The 26,576-nt window shown below is 38.9% G+C and overlaps 1 protein-coding gene across 1 annotated transcript in view; it reads right to left on the bottom strand.

Moving 5' to 3' along the window:
- Positions 1-4,521: 4,521 nt before the first annotated feature.
- Positions 4,522-26,576, bottom strand: part of LOC140845313 (uncharacterized) — a 218,784-nt gene continuing 196,729 nt past the window's right edge. Inside the window, exons 4-5 of the mRNA XM_073219292.1 lie at positions 5,015-5,082; positions 4,522-4,633 (exon numbers count right to left, since the gene is read on the bottom strand). Coding sequence (XP_073075393.1) covers positions 4,522-4,633; positions 5,015-5,082 — 180 coding nt within the window. The remainder of the gene's footprint in view (positions 4,634-5,014; positions 5,083-26,576) is intronic.

Here is a 26,576-nt window from a genome sequence, read left to right as displayed (position 1 = left end):
CCCTTTCCTCATATCTGGTGGGCTTTACCTGCAGGCTTAGCCATTCTTACTGACTTGACCTTCAGGAAGCCACAGGTAAGTGTGAAGCAATCTGGTATTCATCTGTGTATTCAACAACCTACGGAAGCATTGGAAACCCTTGCATAATAAAATGGATTATCACGTACTTTAACTTCTCCTCAACTCAAGCTATAAGAGAGTTATGTTTTCAACAAGAAAATATTATGAACAAGGTTCTGAATTTCGGAGTATTTTCAAAAATGATAATTCATTAAAATGAATTTAAATTCCCCATTTGTTGTCATAAAAACATTAACAACCTGCTAGTCTTGGGGGTGTTTAATATATCTTTCTTGATAAGCTTCATTATGGAGGGGAAAACTGGGGGTTTTGATGATGCTTTCCAGAATTTTGTAAATTATTTTAAAATGTGAATTCACTTTTGCCTGGAGGTCAAATTAGGTTTTGCACAGGCAAACGGAAAGCATGTTCAAAACACTCGTCTGGTGTCTGTTTTATCACAGCCTTTCGAATGTCAACTGGAAGACTGCTTCACCACGTTAATTTGAAACTAACAATGAATTTTTCAACTATCTTCCCACGTATCTTGACAAATCCTTTGGGCATATTTGTAAAGGTGAAACTTGCATACTCCATGGCATTTTGCTTTAGACAGGGGCTTTTGTTGTGCTAACCATGAACTAAAGAACCTAATTAGATAATCCTCAGAGAGCCCAGGAATCCTGCCCAAAGCTAGAGAGGCAGTTTGAAGCAAAGTTTACTTCATGCAGTTCCTACTTCTTCTGACTACTGGATTTTTATTTATTACAGCAGATTTATCATGTGCTAGATAATTTCACATTCATGGCTTTTCTAGTGCTCAATTTATCAAGGAGAGGGGCACCACATCCTCCCGTATTTTATCTCAAGTACCATCAGGGTAAGAGAGACAGGTTCTCTTTCTCCCGCAGTGACATTGCCGCTAAATCATAATTCATAATGATGTGTCTTTCCGGGGTTCAATTTTTAATGTTGTTTCCCTTTTTGGAATGTTTACATAACAGGAAAAAAAGAGCACATTATCTATAGCCACATCCATATCACTCATGTGTTCTCTACTGAAAGGAAACCAGATCGCCGAAAAATACTCAAGGATTTCAGCTACTCACTTTGGACAACTTTTTCTTGAAGTTGCACACTCTTTCATTATCAAAGACAAGAAAAATGAGGAGAAACATGAGGGCTGAGGTCATGACTTTCACTTTCCTTCTAAGTTTAAAAAGTGAGGTGCCTCGTGATACTGCCCATTGATTATGTGGTACTCAACTGGAATGGGGACCATCTGGATTAGGGAAGGGCCAATATACATCAGCAAATGAAGCTATCTTATTTTTTTTGTTGTTCAGTTACTGATAATATCCATTTTACTTTAGACAAGAGCAACAGATCCTCTCACTTTTCAATGATAATATGCTTGTTCTTTCTTAATAGTTTTCTCTCCTTCATTTACTTGTAGAGAGCTTACTTGTGCCAAGTGAGCACATGAGGCAGGTGACTCCTATATAGAACATTAACTCTGAAGATCCCCACTTTCATTTCCATTAAAGTTAATGTAGAGTCTCCAAATAAAAGCTTTTTTCAGTAAGGGTGAAGATTAGAGAGCAGTGATCTTTCCAAAAAAGTTCAAAATTTCTCCTTCAAATGACTTCTTAGTGAATATCAGAAGGCAATGTGCTACAAGTCAAAAGTCAGTGGAAAAACAGCCATTGTGTGACTTGCAACAAAGCACTTCATCTCTGAGCCTCTGGGGACTCATCTGTTAATTAAGAACAATTCTTGTTCTCAAATTTTATGATTCCTTAGCAAACAATTTTCTGATATTTATTCAACTTTTTTTGCAAAGAGCAACACCATAGTATTTTGGATTGATGGCTCTTATTTTGATGAGTATAAAATTTGACCATTGGAACTCCAATCCAAAATCTTTGTCAAATTCATTTGGTCTCTTCTGTCTGACTTTATAAGCACAGGTCTATAATATCTGGAGAACCGGACATTTTCCCAAAACTCCACAAGTTTAAACAAGATGATAGTTTTGTATCCTCAAGAGTTGTGACTGGGTCAGACCCAAGAACATTCACGTAAATGCAGTGCCTTGACATTAGTTTGGCAAGGCTTTTAGCATTGTATTAAAAAGTTCATGGCCATTTGTAGGCATTCTAAACATCAGTGATTATCTACTGACTATAAGTAAAATTCTTGTTTTCCTCTAATGGTGCCCTAAATTGCTCATTGAAAATAATTTGAGTCCTGAGGTAAAAATAAATTCAATATTACCATCTTACACAGGAAAAGTTTACAAAAATAAAGACTAGATGACTTTAGGATCATCCAATAGGTGATGGGTTTTTCTAAAAACCCAATAGATTAAATTAAGTTTACAAAAAACTCTTTCAATAGAAAAACCATTTCCAGAACCAATCCAAGCAACTTAATGAACAAATTAGATCAACAAAATGCAGAAGTCAGTTGCTGCAAAATGGCCCCAAAACATGCTTTGGGTAGGAAAATGCTCGATATATAAAGTATACGTCCACAAAGTGTTAGCTCTGCTGAGTGCGATTATTCCAGAGCCTGAGGCTCTGTTCGCCTGCTGCAGAAATCATCAGGAGTCAGAGTTCTTGACTGTTGCCTGTTCTGCCCTGAGAAGAGCTTGCTTGTGAGAAAAATACGCTCCTTCTTCACAGACATCAGTGAGACATAGTGTGCTGGATTTTATGGCTGTGGTGGTTTTGGTTTGTTTTTTTATTTTTTATCATTTTTTCACAAACACTCTTGCTACTAAATTCCAAAACCAATGTTTTTTCTTAGAGCCACTGGTCTTTGAAAGACCCTTTCCATTTAAAACCAAAAACAATTACAAGTGTTAGGACAAGTACCACAGCGTACTAATGTAGAAGTGTGTTCCGGTTGCCTCACGTAAGTTTTCATCCAAAACAGGGGGCAAGGGAGTATAAGGCTAAAAAAACTGTACATTCACTGTAATTGACCTATGTAAAATACCACATATGTGCATGACTGTATACAGATATGTATGTATATGTAGTTATGTACATGTACATACCTATACACACAGGACATAAATTCAAATTTTAAAAATTATAAGTCTAAGAGATGGGAATATAGCTTATTTTTATTATTAAAATTTGTTTTCGCATTTGCTATGAGGAATATATATTACTCCTATAAGCAATACAAATAATACACTTTAAAATAATGTATGTCTGGTGATGGTTGTTTAATAATATGAATATACTTAATACTACCAAATTGTAAATTTTAAAATGGGTCAGATACTAAGTTTTATGTTATGTGTATGTTACCATAGTAAAAAAACAATAGTAAAGCATGTCTATGAAGAGAGAACAAGTAATAATCACCATTCTAGCGTGAAGATAATTCCCCAAAACCATTTGCCTCTTCTGAACCAGTTGCCCCTAGATCCCAGACAGAGGCTTAGGAAGGCATTGCTGCTGATGGCCAGTCTGTCCTATAGTACCCACAGGGCAGAGATGAAAGTGGATTTTCCCAGCTCGAGTCTGGCTGCAAGGGAGTATGGGTTGGTGAGAGTCTCTAGTTACAGAAGCAGAATATGTTCATTTGACAAACTTGGTGGGCATGTCAGGTGGGTCACCTACAAGCATATTACCCAGAATTATTCACTGTTCATAGCTGAGTATTGTTTACACAAATTTGAGGTCATACGGTACATAGTCTTTTCTAGTCTTTTCTCATTGCACATTTTCAGTATCATTAAATACTCTTCTAAACAGTAATTTTATAGCTTCCTAAAGATGTATCATGTTTACTTAACAAACCCCTTATGCTTAATTCTTCAGATTACTTCCAATTTTTCTCCATTGGAAATAGCACTGCCATGAGCATCCTTATACAAATACCTTGTTTTTTCCTTTTGTGGATTATGACATTCTCTTATTTTTCTGTAATTAATAAACCTTATATTTTTAGAGAAGTTTTAGGTTCACAGCAAAACTGAATGGAATGTACCGGGAGTCCCCATATACCCTCTCACCCCCATACATGCACAGCCTCCCAAACTTCCCACATCTTCCTCCAGTGCAAGGGGAGTTTTGACACCATCCATGAACCTACACTCACACTTCATAATCACACAACAGTCCATTGTTCACATTAATGTGCACTCTAAGAATACCTTTTTTTAATATCTGACATATATCTTCTTGAAGACAAATGTGTTGAAGTAGAATTGCTCATGCAAAGGTTTTGAACATGGAACAAAAATTCACAAGTACATATTTTCACAAGAATAATTTAGTTTCTCATAAGTTAAAGCCTGGACATTCTCCCAATGTCACATAGCAATCTGGAGTCAGACAGACATGGGTTCAAATTCCAGCTCTGGATTTCCCAGCCTGATGACCTCTTTTGCAAGTTCGCCTCTAAGCTTCAGTTCCTTCATATGAAAAATGGGGATAACAACTACCAGCTCACATGGTCGTTGTGAGAACTAAATGAAATTATGTGTATAACTTGCTTAGCACAGTTCCTAGAGTCGATAGCAATTTTGCCAAGAATTTGCTTAAGGCCAAGGCTATAAATCCAAGTGAGTCAAGTTCTAAAAGTCAGGGTTCTTTCCTGACTTTTTAGTTAGATACCACATGCAGAGCAGTTAGATACCATCAGGCTACAACACCCACTTTAGTCTCAGAGATCATCAGTTAGAATCCAGGCTCTCTAGTTAAGGCCTATGTAAGCAACCTACCTGCATAATTCAGAGTCTGGTCAATGGGGTGCTTTTATCCCAATTCATCTTCTCTCCTCACCCCAGCCAGGATTTGTTGTGCATAAATACATTCGTCCCCCCACTGGCTTTGAGCTTAGCCAGGTGACTGCTTGGGCCAACGGCCCATGAGACAACAAAGCATCCACGTCCAAGCAGAAGCTCCAAATGAGCTCATGAGTTTCGACTCACCTTCCCGTGCGCCTTCCCTGCACCATGAGCAAGGCACGACCCTGTACTGCTGCTCTTCCACGTGGGCCCTGGGAATGAGAGGCACATGGGGCAGACGTGAATGCCAGTGCAACCAACCCACACACACCAACCTAGGGGAAATTCATATTTGTTGTCTAAAGCCACACAGTTTAGGGACCCCAACTGGCTAATACCCAGGTTAGTTTTTGCCAACAGAGGCATGCTTGACTGTAGAACAGAGACATCAAGGGAAAGGAAGCTGCCTCTTGAGGAGGCATATTTGTTCTGAGACATTTACTAAAAGCAAGATGACCAAAATGACCCAGCCCTCCTTTCCCCATAATAAAGGCAAGGGGGCACAGAGTGTTGGCAGAGACGGTATGTTTGGGAAACCAGAGCCCAGGTCCGAAGGTGGACTTCTGGTAATGGAAGTCCGCCTTGTCTCAGATGGGTTATTTCTCTCCAGGGGTGATTTACAAGGTGATAAAAGACTTCAAGCTGCAAATGGTACTTAGGCTGTTAAAAACCAGCTTTTTATGACCCTTTGTTCTTTATAGGACATGTTGTTTCATTAATCAAATGCTTATTCTATTAGAAGTCCCAAACCTTTAAGATGGTGGGACATTTCACTTTTATTGCCCTGATGTGACATTAAAACCCACATGCTCCCCAGCAGGACAGTGGTGAATTCTTCGTGTTCACAGGCTCTTTGCATGCTTTGTCTTCTTTGATTCTATTTTCTAGTTATATTTTAAACTTCAAAATTATTTTTTTGCTTTTTGCTGTGTGCCAATCCTAGAACACATTGGCTGAAAAAGTTAGCCAAAAATCTTTTTCTTCCATAGTCATGTATTTGAAGACTAGAGCCAGTCACTGATGTCATAATCGAGCACATGGGCTTGTGCAATACTCATCTCCTCTGGTGTAGGCTTCAGCTGGCCCTGTCTTATCTTCAACTGGTAAAATTAGATGATCCCATACATCTAAACCCAGAGCACAGCCGGTTTGAGTCATTCTCTCCCTTATCAAAGATGGGTTTTATACAGGAATCTCAGGTTGCACGTTTTCATCACCAAAGTGATACACTTTTCATTTTCTGGTTTTCATTTGTAGTTGATTCTGAGTAAACCATATAATTATTCATAACTATTCCTTTACAACTTGTAATCACTAGGTAAGAGCCACCTCAAATCATTCTTTAGACATAGATGGATTATGTGTTAGGTAGGCAGGTAGAAAGATTAGCTGATAGAGACATAGATCAATTAATATAAACAACATTTTCACTGAATTATAGAAGTACTTCAGAGCCTTTAAAAAATGTTTCCAGACAAATGCAACCCCTGTCATATTATTGCCTAGACTGTACAAGCACAGATAAGAAGAACTTCTAAAGAAATGGCAGGCTCCAAACTGCTAGACCAGTATTTAATAAACAGATCTTATGGAGATCTCAGAAGGAAGAAAGGGAGGAAGAATGGAAGGAAGGGCAGACTGCTCATCTGCATGAGAAAACAGAAGCTGGGAAGAAGGAATACCGCTGAGAGCCAGAAAATCCCTCCCAGTTACACGTCTCCTATGGGAAGGGGAGCCCACTTCTGATCGAGGTGTTGGCAGGGCCATGCGCCCTCTGAAGGCATTTAATATTTTCAGTATATCTTCACTGGTTTCTTCCTCTGTGCCTTCAAACAGGCATAGATCTTGGGGGAAAAATCGTGTATTTGGCTGCCCAAAGCGAGGACAACTAACACTGAGGAAAGGGAGAGATTTTCTGTGGTACCCACATATGGAAACAAATAATATCCCATCTTGTAATGAAAAATGTATTCCCTTTTTAATGCTCTTTCTATTGTTATGGATACATGGAGAAAACCTGTTTGGTTAAGGATCTTTATTACCTTTTTAATGCTTGTTTATCGCTCTTTATAGCAAAGAGCAGAACTCAGACTTAGAAACTGTGGCAGAAGACAGTATCTACCTAGAATTCTATATTTTTTCATTGGATTTATTTATTTTTTTACTTGCTTTCAATGAATGCCAAGTGGTATTTGTTTTTCACATACAGTGATGTAATTTCCTTGTAAAATAGACCAGTTAAATAGAAAAACCATTCAAAAAATATATGAAGTGATATGTAGTAAAAGTGTTCCTCAGAAAGAGAAAAAAATAGTCCCAAAGGTATTTATTCACTAATGGCTGAAGTTTTAGAAACATTGCTACTATCTAGTGCCATTTCATTTGCATCATGATGCATGTAACTTGCATCATGTTGCTCCTCACCCAGCATTCAAGGCCATTCACTAAGTATTCTTACACAATGTCTACAATTTTAGCCAACCACCACCTGCACTTGACATAAAACACCCACGAACCACACTCTGTTCTCTCTTCTGCTCACTGATCACAACTTTGCCTTTTCATCTCTGAATCAGTCCACTTCTCCTAGAATTTAAAGCTTTTTTGTTCTGTGGCTTATTTTCTGCTCCTTCTCATCTTGCCTAATTCATATCTTATCCATCTTCCAGGACCAAGTTCAATCCCTACTCACTGGGTGACAGTTGTAACCAGCGATGAGACTTCCTCTCGGACCTCTCACTGCACTGCACTGTCCGCTCTATGCAAGCTGTAGAGTGCACTCACTAAGGGCTGGGTCACTCACTAAGCATGTTCACTCACTAACAGAACACCTACTGAGTATTGAGCCTTATCTAGATACTTGTCCTAGATACTAGGAACACAATAGTAAATATGACAGATGTGAGCCCTGTGGTCACCAGGCTTATAGGCCATGAAGGAGGGACAAATGAATCACTACAATATAGTAAATGCTAGATATCATGAAAGGGACAGTGCTGTGGGAGTGTACAGCAGTGAAATCTTACCAATTCAAGTAAGTCAGATCAGCCCTCACAGGGAAGTCAGAACTGCAGGATGAATATCAGTTAGCCTGGTGAATGAGAAGAATCTGGGGAAAGGGGTGGGGAAAGTTGACAGAAGAGGGTAGAAGTAAATTTCACAGACAGGAGATAGGAGAGAGCATGGCAGGTATGGGGAGGTGTAGGAAGTACATGGCAAAGAGATGAAAGATAATAGCAAGTATGCGACTGGAGAGAGTGAAACAATTGATGCAAGGTTGTGTAGTTATTGCAGTGTTGAACTCTGCAGCTTGATGAATCCACTGTGGGCTTGCAGCTTGATGAATCCACTGTGGGCTTAAGCCAGGCAATGATGTGATCACATTTTATTTTAGAAAACAGAATCTAGCTTCAGTATAGAGAGTACACAGAAGACAGTCTGGAGGAAGACCAGCCAGGAAACGCTGCATTAAACAAAGGATGGTGATGGCTGGGAGAGGCAGTGGCACTGGAAATGGAGCACAGGGATTTTAGAGATGTTTAGGAGAAAGAACCTGCAGGGCTTGGATTGCATGTGTGGAGTAAGGGAGAGGGAGGACTCTGGAAAGTCCCTGCGTCTGGCTTGGACAACCTGGTGGAAGATGCTGTCATGCACTATGACAGGAAACACAAAAGCAGGACTCACAAGGCATTGGGAAGGAATGGAAAACTGATAAGCACTGTGCCTGTTAAGCTCTAAGCAGCTGGGAGATCTCCCAGCGATGGTGCCCTGGGTGCAACTGGACCAGGCATCTAGGCTCAGGAAAGACATGGACCTGGGAATCATCCACATCACAGAGCCCGGCAAACCTGGAAAAACCTATGGAGATGCCCACCGACTTTGCATATGATATTAGGGGAGTCACAGGCCCCTGTAGTCTATCTATGGGCCCTTGGGTAAGGTCCTGCTACGGATGATAATAGAAGCTGCAGCATGGGATGAGACAATGCAGGGAAAGAACAGAGTGGAGAACATAGGACAGAGCCCTAAGGAACTCCAGCGCTTCAGAAGCCAGTAAAGGGAAGAGAAGCAGCAAACTGGGAAAGAAAGAGTAGCCTAAGAGGTGGGAGGAAAACTGAAAAAAAAAAAAAGACTGTCTGAGAGGAAAGGCTCTGCCCGTTCCCTCTGACTCAGTGGCAGGGTCTTTAAGGGCAAGACCTGCTTCTTCTTCTGTATCCCTTGTAACTAATCATTGGTTCTAAAGAGGCAATCAATTGATACAATGTGTCTTTAGATTCACAAATATTGTGGAATTAGTAGACTGAGTTTGATGTAACTTTAAAATAGTAAAACAACTGATCAACTAACATGTAAAATAAATACTAGCAGAAATTATGGGACGGTTTCTAGAACACTGTCTGCCCTAAACCACATTGCGGAATGTACAGGCGAAGCCACTCGGGGATGAATGTGAGCTGGTCTCTTCTAGCAAAAAATGACACTCCCTGGGTGCAGATGAGCAGCACTGGGCAAGGACTCAGGGGAACAGCGTTCCAGGACGGATTCTGCCACTAAGTTACTGGGTCACAGTGGGAAAATCTCTGCATTTCCCTGGTTCTGAGGTACAGGTTCTGAAGTTCTGATTTGTTGGCTCTGTGCCTGTACCCCTGAACATCAAGGATTCCACGCATGCTGTCAGATGGGTGCTGATATTAGATGGCCTATGAACTCTGTGTGACAATGCACCCATGACACATTGCAGAACAAAAGCTATTGTTACCAAACTTTGCAAACTGTAAGCATGTTATCAGATATACAAAAAAAAAAACAAATGGATCCTTTCTTTTCTGAGGAGTGTTTCTACTGATTATTTTGGCCAGTGAGCAATTTCTAAGAGTAGGTGACTGTGATTAATTGCCAAATGGTTCTAATCTACATCTAACACCACGCTACTGCTAATGGAAAGGAGGAAATGAGTAAATTCATCACTAATCTAAACCTAGCATAAATAATAATTGATTTTCTTTAATAAAGCTAACTTCACTGAATAGATTGAGAGCATAGGAAAGAAAATAAAACATGACCCTAACAGCAAACAGATGGCATTCTCCTTTCGGTGATTACGTACACTTTTGAAGTTTGAGAGGAACCACACAACATTCATGCTTTCAATGATTTTTCCAGCTAACAAAGGCAGACGCCAAACGTACTTTCTTCTTTGTAACTGATTGCTCTTCCATTCTAGTTCATGTGCCTGCGCTGGAAATTCACCTCGGTGAAAGAAAGAGAAATAAACTTCAGCAACCTCTTGACTTGGAACCCCCAAGAAATATTTGACTAAATTTAAATCATCATTGGGTTAGTTCCTTCGTCCCACTTTCTTTTCTGCAGAGATAAATAGGGAAAGGGAACTCCGAGGGACTGGATCCAATTAAACTAACTTTGTCTTTTCTTTCTCTATAGGAAAAACTTTACTACAGTGGGAAATATTAAGTACACATGAATTTTTCTTTTGTTTCTTCCTCACTGTCTTCCTGGCTGTATCTTTTCTGTCCAAACTGAGGGAACACCCACAGATAGAGATGCAGCATATTTATTATCCTTGCCCAGAGCATTCTACATTGTGTGTATTATCTGCTGAGGTTTTTCTATAAGTAGAGAAAAAGAAAAATACAGTACTATAAATCTAAACATGTAAAAAATTCAAAGTGGCTAGGAAGAAAAGTGTCAATTAGTTTCATTTATTCATTCATTCAAAAAATATTTATAGAGTGCCTCATATGTCCCAGTACTTCCTTAAGGTGGTGAGATTGACAGACAAGATACTTGTCATGGAGCATCTTATATTCTACTATAAAAGGAGAGGCAGTAAAGGGTAAACAAATATATAATCAAGGTGATTTCAGATGGTGAAAAATGTGGGGAAAATAAAAAAGGTAACATGATAGTGACTGCAGATCAGCTAAGGTGGCTGGAAAGCCCTCTCTTAGGAGACAACATCTGAGAATTTACTGAGACAAAGAGTCAGCCATGCAAAGAGCTGGATAGGCTGGCGGTGAGGAAAGAGAACTCTAAGCCAAGGTGGAGCAAATTCAAAGCTCCTACAGTAGAAAAAAGCTTTGTGCATTTCTAGTAAGGAAGTGCATTCAAAGATGATGCTGAATGTGTGGGTGTTTCATTCATCAACTGCTCCAGGTATGTAGCACATCTGAACCTCCTAAGGAGTCCTAATATCTCTATTTTACAGGAGAGAAAACAGCCAGGAAGATGTAGCTTTCCCAAATCACCCAGGATATAAGTAACAGAGCTGAGAGAAGGATACTTTCTGACTCCAAACTCATGCTACATTATCTCTCAAAATGATGCTTGTGATGTGCACTGCATCAGGACAATGGAACAACTCTACGTTTCATGTAACTGATATTCTGTCCCAGAATCCTACCTGAGCCTGGTTTCCTCCCCACAGCACAAGTTCTGACTGTACTCTGGGCACAGAGCCTAGTGTTTGCATTTCTCTGCACACAGGCCCACCATGCTGTGATGTCAAAAAGCAGACCTTTCTGGCAGGGGAAGGGTTAAAATGCCAAGACCTTTTCACAGGCACACTCTGGTCTTAATTTATTATGCTTTTAATTATTAACATATGCAAAGTAGCTTAAACCATAAGCCAGGGGAAAATGATGTATAAAATATTTTTATTTGAAATAATGCACTGAAACCCCTCAAAGTCCTACACAGAAAACTAAATAACATCTCAAAATAAAGACCACCATAAGACAAAGTGCTGTTTCCTATCTATCACCGTCCCCTCTCACCTGGTAACTGCAGGGCTATCAGCACAGATCTCCTGCAGCTGTCTCCCATTGATTCCTGACTTGCCACAAAAACTAATGTTTTTTTTCTTCCTAAATCTTGCTCCAGGCCTACTTATGATTTATTCATGCACCAAACATTGTGTGTCTTATATATGCATGGCTGAATAATAGCAAATGTAGATGATGCAAAAACAGTCAAATGAGACGCTGGACCCTGCCCTCAAGAAGCTTAGAGGAGATGGTGTTATAAAAAGGGTCTTCAGTTGTGAATTATGGTAAATGTTTTGATAGGAAGAAGCACAGAAAAGCCTGAAGACAGAAAAGGGAGGGGCCACTGCTCCCTATCATCTCACTTTTGTATCATAATGTGGCAGGTTGATGCCTGCGCTCTGGCCATCTTTGCAATCTATTCTTGGTGAGCCAAATTACCCAAATGAATGGTTATACCATATCACTCATATTGTTTGTTCCAATGGCTCTTCATCTTCCAATTCTTTGCACAGATTTCCCATCTACTTCATTTTTGTTTCTAACAGACTAAATAATAAGATGAGTGGCATTCTCCTTCAGGTCAAAAAATTTCTTTTCTAATTTTCATCTCTGAATAATCTCTTGCAGGTCACTTCCTCTTAGAAGTCCTCCTATCCATTTACCCGACTTTATGGTTTATCACAGCCTTCCCTGACCCCCAATTATGCCATTGCCTGTACCCTGTCATACTTGATAGATGCACTTCTCACATTATACAGTAATAATTTGTTTATAAGTCTGTTTCCTCTACCAGACTGCAAACCCTTTGAGACAGGGACTATACTGTTTCTATCCCCAGGACCAATATAACAGTTCGCAAAGAGTTAGCATTTAACAAGTATTTTTCAAGTGAAAAATATATATTAACAATCCCAGTGGACCCAAATAAGTGATTATTTTCTTCCATATGTATATAATCAGAAACCATTTTTTCTGTGGTTTTTACCCTATATTTCAAGATACCTAAGCTCATTGTAATGCTTGAACTCTAACAGTAATTGTATGTTTCTAGGAAGATATTTTAACCATTAGTATGACTAGTATATGTTCACATCTACAGTGACGCTTGGAGCAACAGGACAGAACTAACCTCCCAATAGCTTACCCTAATGTGTCAGTTTGTTACTCTGCTCTGATGCTGTGTTTTAGGGTATATGACTTGTCCAACAGTGTCTTCATCAAATATATATATAATTAGATTCTTTGGGATGTGACCACTTAGAAATCTCAATCAAGCAACACATGTGACAAATAAATGCCGAGACCTTTGTTCAATTCGTCATTCATTTGTTGAGATCTCTGACATATAGGTGTCTCATGCATCTGGCCCGGGAGTCTCTGCAAGGCAGGAATTCTACCTCTGCACAGTCTATGGCCCTGCACAATTCCTGGCACACTGAAGCTTTCTGTACATGAAACGCTAACACTTAATATTTTGTATTAAAATGCCAAATTTCTCAGTTTACTTTTAAGTGGTTTTAAACAGTGAAGTTCTGAACAATCCAAAAGAATAAAATGTTACCTCTTTTTTTAAAAGCACGGTCCTCTCAGGAAAGCACCTGTGTACTAATGTGGTATGTGCTTCTGGCAGAGGTTCTCACCTGGTGTGTTGTGTGTTGGGGGGTGGGGGCCAACTGTGACAGAGAAATCATGCAGAGGGGGCTTCTCAAAGGGCACCCACACAGACTCAGTCTCAGACTTAGAGAACCAGATCTTAGGTAAGGTGGGATTCAGGGAGAGTGGACTAATGGATATTTTTAAAGGCTTTTCTTATACCTTTACCCTCTCCACTCCCACTCTGACCTTACCCCTACCCCTACCATCCTCTATGTAATCCACTAACTGTTCTAAAATATATAATCCTTACAACACTTGGATTTAAAACTGTGTGAAGAAAATCAGGATGTAATCCAGAGTTAAGAGCTATGTACTAAATAGGAAAGACTGCATTCAGTCTTGTATTTCAGACACCCTTTTCATTAGGCAAAAAGTCACTGAGGGAACAATGGGAAGCTGGACTATGCTCTTTCCTTTGATTTTCAGTTGACGATTTAATAGAGAGTTTCCTGCACAAATGTAGAGAACATTCTCCTTATTCATTAGCAATAATGGAATGAGCAGCCATTAATTAAGGACAGAGATTAGTTTAAACAAAGGGGGATTAAATTTAGATTCACTTATTATCCCTTCTATTGTTGGTATTATTGAACCCTGTTGTGAGTGGGAAAAGGACAAGAGATTTGGCTATTGTGCAAAATATGAATCAATTAACAAATACATGCCTGCTCTGTGCAAGAATTGCTCTGTATAAGATAAAAAGAAAGGTAAGATATGACAGAATAGAACACACACACATGAAGAAGAGCTGGAAAGATGAGAAGCAGACAGAGAGAGAAACAGAGACAGAGACAGGCTGGGAGAGCAAGACCTGGACTCTATTGTCTCTTACTTGATTATGGAACTTTGTTTTTTTCTATAAACTGAGCTGTAACCTCTCACCCAAAACATAGTCTATAGTATTTTTTTTTCTGCCCTAGAATCTATAAGGCCTTGGAGACAGTTTGCAAAGTATTAGATCTTATGCAATAAAAATGGTTTGTATGCAGTATAGCAGACTGGTTCCCAATACTATTAGCCCCTTTTTAAAAACAAAAATGTGTAATACCCCACTTTTACTACCCTAACATGAAATCCTTAGATAATATAATCTACCTACATATCTAATTTATTAAAATTCTTTAATGTATTAACTATTTTAAATTTATTAAAAATAAAAAATATCAAGCATTAGTAGTTTGGTAGTAAACATAGTAGTTTTCCTAGTTAGAAAAGGTATAATGCCATCCATAATAATAACACAGGAAAAAATAAAAGCAAGTAAAGGCTAAAGAGCATTTTAGGGATAAATAGGATGCATTTAATTTTCCTGATTCTTTTCCTTTTTCATACAAAATAATTTTTAGATTATCCCATCTTCAAATGATAAGATTATCTCTTTTAAAAGAAATACATGCACATGCTTGTAACAAGAGACCATATGATCACAGTTTCTGCACTAATAATTCTTAGCCTGTGCTGGGACACAAACTCATCCAATCATCCACGGACTTTGTCCCAAGAAAAATGAACAAATGCACAAAAGCACCTGTACACGAACATGCCTCATGTTCCATGACCCCAGAAATCATCTGTGACCCACAGTAAGATCCCTCGGCACCTCAGTGACAAAAAGTCCAGCATCATCTACAAATACAAATATACTAGAGTCACTGTCCACCTCCAGAAACTAGGCGCTCATCATTAAACTCCATACTTACACAAGTACTTAAATTTATCTATGAAGGTTTATTTTATGTTTTAATAATGTCTACTGGCAGAACATGAAGACATTACTCATCTAAATTCAGTATTTTTAAAAACCATTATAAAAATATGGCAATTTCATGAGCATACCAAAATACAGTACTTTCTTCTCACTGTGGTTCTCTTTACGCAAAATTTGAGTAAAGACAGATTTCTTTTTGCCTCAAGGGTTAGAGTTTTAGATCAATATATGTTAGTCAATCCAAAATGCCACCATGTCCTATCACTGAACAGTTTTCCAGATGGAAGAAAGAGCTCCGATCGTTCACCTTTGCCTTCATTCTCCCTCTTACTCTTCACCCTTTGGCCATATACCATCTTCGATTTTATATTATTTCACTTCATTGTAATTTATTGTATGTTTATTTTAATCAGCACTTATAAAGGGCTTATCACATGTCAGGCACTGCTTCAAGCACTTTACTAATTCGCCTAATTCTTTCCAACAACTTTATCAGGCAATTGTAATTATTATCTTCATTTTACATGTGAAGCAGATGAGGCACCGAGAGGTTAAATAAACTGCCCAAGATCAGAGAGTTAGTTCCTCCTGAGCTGTGATTAGAACCCAAGTGTTCTCACTCTACAGTTGGTTATTAAATTCAATTATCTTTCACTTATTTTAGTGTCTGTGTGTTTTTATGTACTGCTGATGTGGCCTCCATACTATTGACCAGGACCTGAATTCTGGTTGCTAGTTGTTAAACACAGGACATATCATGCTGCTCTATAAAGACATCCGTTTCCATCTTGGACCAAGACACGAAACCATCTTCTTGCCAAACAGGATTTAAAATGCCAATCCAATTTCCACAGAATAGAAAATGCACATGGTGACTTAAAATGCAGATACTAGAGAGAATATAGGCCTAAAGCCCTTGAGTTAGAGATATGGAAAACCACAGATCAAAAACTCAGACAGTATAAGATACACATATTTGGAAAAAAGTTCCTATGGAAATAAATTGATTAAAAAGATCTAAGACTCGAAAACACTGCTCTGAATGTGTACATAAGCAACAGGCCTTCCAATGAGGCTTGACTGACCTGCCACAGCATTGTAAAGATAAGGAAAAATATCAAGAACATAGTACCATCATTCTTTCTTGAAAGAACTAAGAAAGCATGTTCGATAGAGTGGGATCCTCCTGTACAGCTGTATTAACAGACTGAGTGGGTTTTGAGTTCTAACACACCCATACAACCCCGGACCCTTAATGCTGGAGTCAAGCAAGCCTAAGAGAGTAGAGATGGACAGACTACAGGAAGAAGAGGTACAGAATTATTTTCCCAGTAATACTCCACAAATTTCCCTTCCTCCTTCCTCAATCCCTTATCAGTAATGCCTTGTCATTACCATAAAGTCACTCAACACCAAAAAAAAAATTATTATGTTTTTTAAAAACATGTATAATGTTTTTAAATGGCAGCTTCCTGATTTCCAATCTCCTATACGACCTTCACCCATAAAAAGAATCATAAAATCCACAAGGATAACAAATATAACCACATATAATCCACTGCTACGACATAACTAGGAAACCAATTACTACGATCTTCAAATTACACATAAGCCCATCAGACCTCCCACTGCTCATCCAGTGGCACAAGCCTTCATAAAAAAAATAATAGAGCAAAGGGATACACTTAGAAAAAGCAGACATGGTCCCCTTGAGAAGATGAAAGTCCAATATCAAATGCCCAAAGGCAGACACTTTGCAGCACTAGTGACTGGGAAGGAGCTTGAAAATTTGCAGGACCCAAAGAGGCAGGCTAGCATTGGACATAGGGGAGAATCAGATGCAGGGGGTGGGAGGTGGTTCCCCTTGGAAATGAAGCAATGAAGGCAAGGAGAAAATAAAGGACATTTGAGCATCCTGCAGAAACAAAGGAGAAAAACACCAACCTCCCCTACTCTTCCATAATCATCCATCAAGAAAACTGCAGGCGAGAGCAGAACTGGCAGAAAAGAGCATATTGAACCGCAGAGTCGTTGCCAAGAGGGGGTACCAGATGGAGAGGAGAAGACAAGAAGGGGACAGAAGGGAACTTCTTTCTACTTGCATCCTGTCAAGCCAGAGTCACTCACAAATAGCCCTTCTCCCCAGCATCAGCAGTTAGTATCAATAACACTGGTTCCCATGTCTGGCTTCTTCTCAACCTCCACATGCCCCTTTGAAGATGCCAGCACTAGACAGGCAGTGCCCCCTTTCTCAGGGACCTGAGTCTCATCTCTGGGGACCTCTCCTCTAACTTCTGGGTTTTGAAAACTCCAACTTCTTTCCTTTGCTCAGCCCTACGGGTGATACCTGCCCCCCGTATTACTCTCCCTCTTACTTCAGTATTCCCATTTTTTTCTGTCTAATCCATTTACTATATTAAATTCTCTTTTTTAAAATAATTAGTGTGGTCTCTGCTTTCCTGGCTGGACCCTGACTGGTACACCATATACAGATTATTTATACTCTTAAGTACCAAAAACATATTTTCAAGGGTGCTAAAAATTAACTCTGGTAGTATATTTACATTTTCCCTATATTTTTTATTTCAGTTTCGACCCTCTAAACATAAAAAATAAATTTTAAAAACCACTTCATTCCTTGGCTCTATCTCTATAAATTTTAAGAGTCCAGAAATTGAAATCAGCAATCAGCTCAGCACTATCAAGCAGTTCTTGTTTGAAAACTTGAGACACAGACTTTTTGGAAGAAACCCTGACAGACACCTTGGTCAGATGCTAAAAAAGTAATATGGGAGCAGCCTGAGCCCACCAACCCATTGTCCCAAGTGCCTCATGATCCGGGAAGCACACACCCAGAAGTGGCTTGAAAGAATATTCTCAATAAATAAATGGAAAAAAAGAGGATTTATCTGTTGTCTTCTAGATACTAATAAGACATCAAATGTGGAATTCACATGCACATTCAATCAACAGATCTTCATTGGGTATTAGCTTCAAAGAGAACAAGACAGACAAAGTGTCTATCTAGCCTCATGGAGTTACATTTTGGAAGAAAAGTAATAAGGAGGAAATCAAAGCAGGGAAAAGGGATAGAAAAGGGAAAGTGGGTATCATTTTAGATAGGACAGTATGGAATTTTTTAAACAAATCTTTATTTTATAAAAATATTTACTTTAACCCACAAAGGTGCTTTTCTCCCATTTCTTGATCTTCCTTCTCTTCAATATATCTGATATAGAAAGGATATTTTTACCTCTAATTAAAATTTCACCCAGATGTCCAGACAATATCCCTCTATGAAACCCTGTGTATCTGCAAGCTGTCATTCATACAGCCATTGCCAATGGCAGAGGGTCCGTGGATTCCACTCCATCCCACACTTAAGCTCCAGAGTCATCTGTTTTCTGTTAACCATTCATGAAAAGTTGGGGTTGAGAGGTAAATAGCCACTGTAGAGCTTGCTGGCAAGCCCAAAGAAGGCTCAAGCTACATCACTGAGTCACTGAATAAAAGGAGAAAAAAATGGTTTTAAAAAATACTGGCTTTATGTCCTGATGTGATGGAATAATTACAGGATTTGGAAACCATCCTGGATGGTGAATCTCAGTCCCAACATATCTAAACTGGGTAACTTGGGGTAAATTACTTCTTTTTATTTGTAAAGTGAGAGAGTACTTACATCTTCCTTGCAGGATCCTATGAGGATTACATAGAATAGTTTATATAAAGCCAATAAAATCACATATGAACGACTTCAACAAATGTTAGTTCATTTCACCATTATTCACCCACCCCAGACCAGGCAAATTTCTCTGGGTTTTGTGGGTAAAAATAAAAGTAAATACACACTGTGAACTCCTGGAGTGATGCAAGGTGGCGAAACTTAAGCCATCTAAAACACCACCATGTCAATGATTCTACTCTTTAAGACTCATTTTCAAATTGCTGTGAATGGACATATAGGAAATACATACACTAGAGTTGAAGGGTTACACACAAATTTCAGCATATAAATAATTTTAATTACTTATAGCCAATTCAAGTCATAAACAACACTTTTAAGGAGTGGTGAATGGAGAATCATAGATAAAGGCTGTCTTGTTTAGACACAGAAAAAAGTTGAGATGGTCTTATAATGTCAACAAATTCTAAAAATAACACAGAAAGACAACCCCTAAGACTGCATAAAGAATCCCTGGACAGAAAAAAGATGGACTTAGAATAGCATTGATGGAGAAGGGGCAGGCCAGTCGGCAGTGCTATGTGTCCAGGGCCCCAGGATGGGAAGGCTGACTACATAAGGTTGGCCAACATCAAGGTGGAGAAAAACTCCACAGAAAATGAATCAATTTATCATTGCAATTCTCACAAATAATATATTCTGGATTTCACTTTACTTACTCTCTGTTTACAAAGATAATTGTGAGTTCCTTTGTAGATGGTGAGAGGAAGATATAAAAGAAATAGATGTGTGCAAACACATTTGCGTACATATTTTGTTACTAGAGACTTTATATTTTTAGACCAGTTTCAGGTCCACAGCACTGAGAGGAAGGTACAGAGGCTTTGTACATACTGTTGCCCTCACATGTATAGCCTCTTACATTACAAACATCCCCTGCCAGACCCACATCTTACCCCTGAGAGAAGCACAAATGATCCAGCATGGACACAAGGAACGTGAACAAGTTGGCAATCCGGCTATTCAGAAGAGTTCCCAAGTCCTCTTCTGGTGCATTGGTGCGGAGTTTTCACTTCACTCCAGCCAGCCACTCAGCCTTCTCTGCTTTTTCTCACTTTCCTCAAAAGAACCATTCTCTCACAGAAGCTTCCATGTGGCATAAGCCAGACATATGAAACCTATTTATATATTGAAAATAAACCATATTCTAAATGTGGAAATAGGCCATACAGAGGATTTAAGCAATCTAGTCTTGTATTTCTCACATTATCCTATGGAAAAGAACCAGATTTGGGGGACTATTGGTTAGTTTTTTGTTTTATTTTCCTAATCCTTTGTAGACCAACACTTTTATAAGCTGCCATAAAGGTGAATTACTAAAACAGATCACAGCCTTATAAGTCATTGCAACATCAAATTCCCTTACAAGTCTCTAAATGTTCAGTTTCTGAACCTATCACTACCAGTAACAATCTCCAAGCCACTGTTTGACTAGCACTGGTCCCACCCGAAGATGTACAGCTGAGAGAAGCAGGGGTAGGTGACTCTGGTAGAGCCAGGACATGCCCAGTGCTTTGGCCGGGGGATATATATTCACATTAAATATCAAAAAGGTGGCCTCAATGGTACAAATGCAAAGACAGTCAAGTGTTCCTGGCATGATCTATCACAGCAATGTTCTCTACAGAAGTCTATTCTGTGCCATGGAAGAAATGTTCTACTAATTCCATGTTCCCATACAGTTTGTGTGGGTTTTCTTTTTCCCCTCATAACATCTCCATACCACTCCTCCAAGTCATGAAAATAACTCAACAAAGCATTCACTTTATTTATATCTTGATGAACATTTAAAGCCCCTAACCAAGATCCATAAAATACTTTTTCCCTTCTAACCTTTCTCTAATGTTAGCATTTAGTTCTCATCCAAAATATAACAGTTTATTATATTTGTAGATTAAACCACCCGATTGCTTTACATACCTGGAGATGAAAGAATTGACTGATATATAGTTTCTCCTAGAGCAAAACCAGTTATGGAAAATCAATAGTTTAAAATATTTCAACTACCATTTAAAATACTGTCGTGGATAGTAAACAGAATGCAGAGATTCTACCTATCACACATCAGCCAGAAAAGAGGCATAAATCCACGCTCAGAAATATGAAAGCATTGGCTTTACATAGGCATATTTGACAGACATTTATCAAACTCACAGTAAACAGCAGGCCCTCTTTTTGGCCTCAAATGCTAGCCAGACCATCAAAACAACGGCACAGTCTTCAGACAGAGCTGACTTTCTCTTCCTCTAAGCCAGTGGTTCTCAGCTGGAGGCAATTTTGCCCACAGGGGACATTTAGTAATGTCTGAAGATATTTTCACTGTCACAATAGGGGGGATACCACTGGCATCCAGACAGCAGAAGCCAGGGATCTGCTAAACATCCTAGGGCACAAAGAACAGCCCCACGACACAAGAGTTTGCCAGCACGAAATGTCAGCAATGCTGAAACTGAGAAAGCTGGTTCTAGGCAGTGCTCAGCCATGCCCTCAAGCAAGCCCACACCTCTTCACTGGGTCAAGGTACAGCAGGGTGTCCCACAGCAGGCTTTTGCTGGCTCATGACAGCTCCCTGTGCATGCATATTCCTCTCTCCATTTCCAGGGACATCATGTTGGAAATCTGATAGGTCATGATGGGAGTATTTACATGATGGAAATTGCAAATGCTACAAATTAGGGCCTTTTTTCTGGAGAGTTCATTATTAAACATGCCTCAGTACATCCCTGGGTGCAGCCCTTCCCATTAGGAGTAATACAGCCTAGCAAAGTCTAATTTCTGCTCTACTTTTGGTCTCTTACTTCTTGAGCCAAAGAAGCAGCTCCTTAGCAAAGTGCCACTGATGGCCCAGGATGACCAACACTGTGTAATCATCCTACCAGAGTTACTCAGTTTCTCCAAAATGAAAAGTAATCTCTATACAGAACAATATTGATTGCCTAAAGCCCCTGCATCACACACACACACACACACACACACACACATATGCACAATATGTGAGAGCACACATGCACAATTTCTTTCTGATGCAGTGCAACAATCAGGAGACCTTACACATAAGGAAGGTTTTGTGCTCCCCCAGGAAAGAGTGCTGCACCTTGATTAGCCCAAGCAATGGCAGATACCCATCTCCTCATTCACACATGGCTCAACAAGGAGCTTGGGATGCAGCTCAGGCCCAAGACATAAGATGGTAGTCTTCAGAGAAGCCTCTAGAAAAGTTTCCTTCACTCTCAAGGAGGGATTTGCCCTCTTCCCCAGTTCTCTGAAGGCTGTGGAGTGAGGATGTGATGCTGGAAGCAGCCAAAGCCATTTTGCAGTGGCAAGGGAATAAGAATATTTGAATAAATATTGAATACTGAATAAAGCTGCATTTCCCAGTCTCCCTAACAGCTGGCTGCAGACATGTAATGAAGTTCAAGTCAATGGAATGTGCAGAGAAAAGAGATGTGCAACCTCTGGGCTTGCCCATCCACCAGCGGGAATGGGGAACTCGTGGTGAGCCATCCTGGGCCTCCACAAGAGATCAGCACCCAGGGGTGGCAGAACACCCAGAGAGAAGGAGTCTGCACCCTTGATAAGACTGTGGAGCAGAGCCGCACCTCCAACTCAGATTTACGTGAGAGAGAAATAAGCTACTTGTTTGATCCACTATTACTTTAGAATTCTCTCAAAAGAAGTCAAACTTTCATATTCACTGACATGTATAACCACTTATTTTTTTAAAAGGCTTTAATAGAATTTTTGAATTGTATATTAGCCTTCTCTGAAATATTATTGATTATAAAATTCTCAATATTTGTCAACATATCACTTTTTATTTGAATTCTCAAACAGCATTTAAAAGCATTGTTTTCTGGACATTGGGTGTGAAGATGAAAAAGCAATTCAATAAAAGCCATATTAACGTATATCTCTGGGAAAGCCAGCTTTTTATATGTGCATGTGTCTGATACAAAATTAAAGAACTTAAATCCATAAGAACTCTTAAGACTTCTTATAGCTCTTTTGATACCAATATGGACCTGTCTTCATAGCTAAGAGTTGCACAATTATAATACCAGTGTAAGTTGGAGCCTTAGAGAACAATTTTGTATAAGAAGACATCAGTCAAGAAAAGGGACCCAGGTTTTGGCAGAGATTGCAGGAAGAATCCCATTGATAAATGGAGAGCATAGGATCCCTAGCCTAAAAGTGGCTTAAATAGCAGGGTCAGCTAGCTTCAGTTTCAGTCACTTTACAATGCATTAGTATCACCCCCACTTCAAAACCCACCTTGAGATGGGGCAGCTTCACGAACCTCTTATCCCTCAGAGTTCTGAGCGAGCACTTCATGCCCATCTGTACACCCAGCCTGCCAAGCTCTCCAGCATGTTCTGTGTCATCCTATTGTCATAGGATGACACAGAACATAAGGATGACCCTTGTCAACACCAAGGGAGCCAAGACAGAAAAAAGGTGCTATGTTCTTCCTCTCTCTTCTTCTCTCCTTTCTGTTTCTCCAGTAAATAGAAGAAGGAGAAAAATAAAGCAAAAATCTTTGAAAAAACTACAGTGTGTCTAAGTCCATCACTAAGTGTCCTGGGAACAAAACCGTGAGGTTATAGAAGAAAGCTAAGGAAATTTATTTAGAATTTCAAATTTTAAACCCCAGACAGATAATATTCAAACAGTGGTGGGTATTTACAGGTTCAAAATAGAAAATAAGATAATTAAGAACCAGTCAACATGATCCATCCAGAAAAGGCACTCTGTTTTATTCAATGTATCTCCATGAACAAAATAAAGTTGTTCAGCCAACTGTAGTTAGACCTTTCTCTCTTTAATCTCCATCTTAGGAAAAAATTTGACCTTTGGAAACAGGTCCCGTTCTTCCTTTCTGCTATAATAGATTCGCAAAAGAGGAACTAATGAGAATGCTAGCCCTTCTCCGATGTTGAATATAGTAGGTTGAACGGTGTCCCTCGCAAGATAAGTCTACACCATAATCCCCAAAGCTATGAATGTTAAATTGTTTGAAAGTGGGTCCTTGTAGATTAAGTCAAGGATCATGAGATGAGACCATTCTGGATTATGGGTGACCTCAATTCTAATGACCGTGTCCTTATAAATGGCATACAGAGAAGGAGACCACCTGATCATAGAGGTAGAGATGAGACCGATGTAGCCACAAACCAAGGAAACCGAGGGGCACCTGGAGCCACTGGAAGCTGGGAGAGACAAGAAAGAATTCTCCTCTGGAGCCTTTAGAGGGAGCGCAGCCCTGCCAACACCTTGATTTCAGACTTCCAGCTTCCAGAACTGTGAGAGAATAAATTGCTGTTATTCTAAGCCACCAAGTTAGTGGTAACTTGTACCACCATAAGAAACTAATACATTAGGGTAAGCTCTACAAATAATCTGAATATGAACACTGCAGTGCCAACGTCATGTCTAAGACCCAAGAGTATTCTTTCTCTTGCATGAACAGGGATAATGATGACAATGTAGCTTAGCCAGTGTTTAAGATAACCCTTGATATAAGATCCCCCATAAGCAACATCTGCCCTAGGGAAATGTCTAAACCTCTGAGAGTCTTCTGTTCTGGATTCATGAGTAGGAGAGTAATTCATTCTCTTCTTTTTTCTTTTTTGCCCATCCACACAATAATTATGTCTTTTTTTTTTTAAGTAGTCACTGGAATAGTATTTCATTGATTAACAGTAGAAAAAACTGATATAGGTTGTGAGATTCTGAGGTTATCTCAAAGTCATTTTTCAGCAATATGAATTCATTTCTACTCTAGAAATTTATCATAAGATCAAACTGAAGAAGTACACAAAACTTTACATGCAAAGTGTTCAACACAGCATTATTTACAGTAGCAAAGATATGTAAAATAAATAACCAACAGGGAAGTCAGATTAAATAACTTTTAGTACAATCACCCAAAAAGATTCTATGCAGTTACTAAAAGAGGATGTTCCTAGTGATACATTTACTGATAAGTAATAGACTGTTGAGTGGGAAATCATTACAAAATATTATGAGGTTTTTTTTCCCCGTCTTTTATGAAACATATAGATAGAAATGTCTGTATGATTATATAACAAATTATCAAGAGGGATTCTGAGCTTAAAATTACAAGTGATTTTTATTCTTTTTATGCTTATAACATTTCAATAAGAAATTTATATTACTTATGTGATTTAAAAGGTATTTAATGATAAACCCTTTGAAAAATTAAAGACACATGAATCACTGTGAATTTTACCAAAAGCTCCCCTATTCACAGATGCCAATAAATTAGTTGATTTTTCTGTATCTTTTCCTCTGGGCTATTTGAAATGTCTTTCTGGGTTTATCATTCTCTTGTTAAAGTAGTGGAGACTTGACACATTTGCAGTTTATTAAGTGACCTACTTGAGAAGTCTCACAGCAGTTCCCTAAATACACTGGAATAAAAAAATCAGAAAACAGTTAATAGACAAAAGCATCCTCAGCATTTTTTCAGAGACACCTAGAGTTTCCCCTAAAAAAGAGTTACATTGGGGGATTCAAATTAAGGATAAATGTGTAATGAGACCCACTTTGGATCACATCATTAAATGAAACCAGTCATTCACTCTTCAATTGCCAGGCACATCACAGGATTATATAGTTACTGTCATTATTCTATCAGTTTAAAAAGGTTAATGAAATTGAAGCTCAATATCCAAGTTTATGAAAATTTAGCAAATATAAACATGCACTATCTTAACAACTCACAATATCCTCTTTACTAGGGCAAGAGTAAACAAAATACTACTGAATAACTTTGCTTTGCTTTTCGTGTTATTACAAATAACAAAACTCCTTAGGACAAAATTTTAAAAGTTGACACATAACTGACAATTTGGGAAACTTTTCATTGCATAACTTCATACAAAACAAATTAATGAGGAAAGATTCATAATAAATTAATATATTGAGTTAGGCCTAAACTCAATGAGATCACATTAAAATCTCATTTCATTCTATTAAAAATTCCATAAAATGATGCCAATTAAATGAAGCAATCAGTAAGAACAAGGAGATTTACTTGATGTTTCATCTATTCTCCCTCATTATTAGGTTTCATTTTTAACAGCTTGTTGACAGTAATTTTCTCCTGACAGTACCAGAGCTAGAATCATGAGTCAGCTTTGAAATCAACTTGAAGAAAAATAATAATCCTCAAATTGCCATTTAGCACATCTGCTTCTCCAGGTAATTGAATTCTCGCTGAAAATATATCACTGGAGATGTATTAGAAATAGCCAGAGAGATAATGAAGTTAGTAGGTGGAAGCACTAAAAATATAGACTAAAGAACGGCATGAAACATAAGAAAATAATTTAGAAAGTTGCTACTTGCTATAATTCCTATTGCATTTCAACTTGGAGATTAGTCCCCAAAAGACTAACCCTTTCCTATTTTTATTTATGCACTGCAGGCTTCAGTTTAAAGAAGTGTGATGTGCTTGCTGGGCCTGCTGATTTTAAGTGTCGCATCCCAGGGCTCAGTCCATTGAAACACCCTGGTAATGGATCCGACCGCACTTCTGAACAGTGCCCCGACCAAGCCTCAGCTGGCTTGGCTCATTACAAAAATTCATAATCATTCTGCATATGGACTCAGAATGTACCAGCATCTGAGGTGCCAGCAGAAAGAAATGCTATTTTGATCATCTCTAAGCAACTCAGACGCAGTGCCATGGCAGATATCCTGTAGTTTTGAGTCTTCATTCCAGTCTCTCAGTATGTTGAACACATAGACTCAGTGAGAGATTAAGCCTCATTGACCATGCACCAGATTTTG

Source organism: Manis javanica, chromosome 12, assembly GCF_040802235.1.
Source record: "Manis javanica isolate MJ-LG chromosome 12, MJ_LKY, whole genome shotgun sequence".
Lineage (NCBI taxonomy): Eukaryota > Metazoa > Chordata > Mammalia > Pholidota > Manidae > Manis > Manis javanica.
This window is presented reverse-complemented; position numbering and strand designations above follow the sequence as displayed.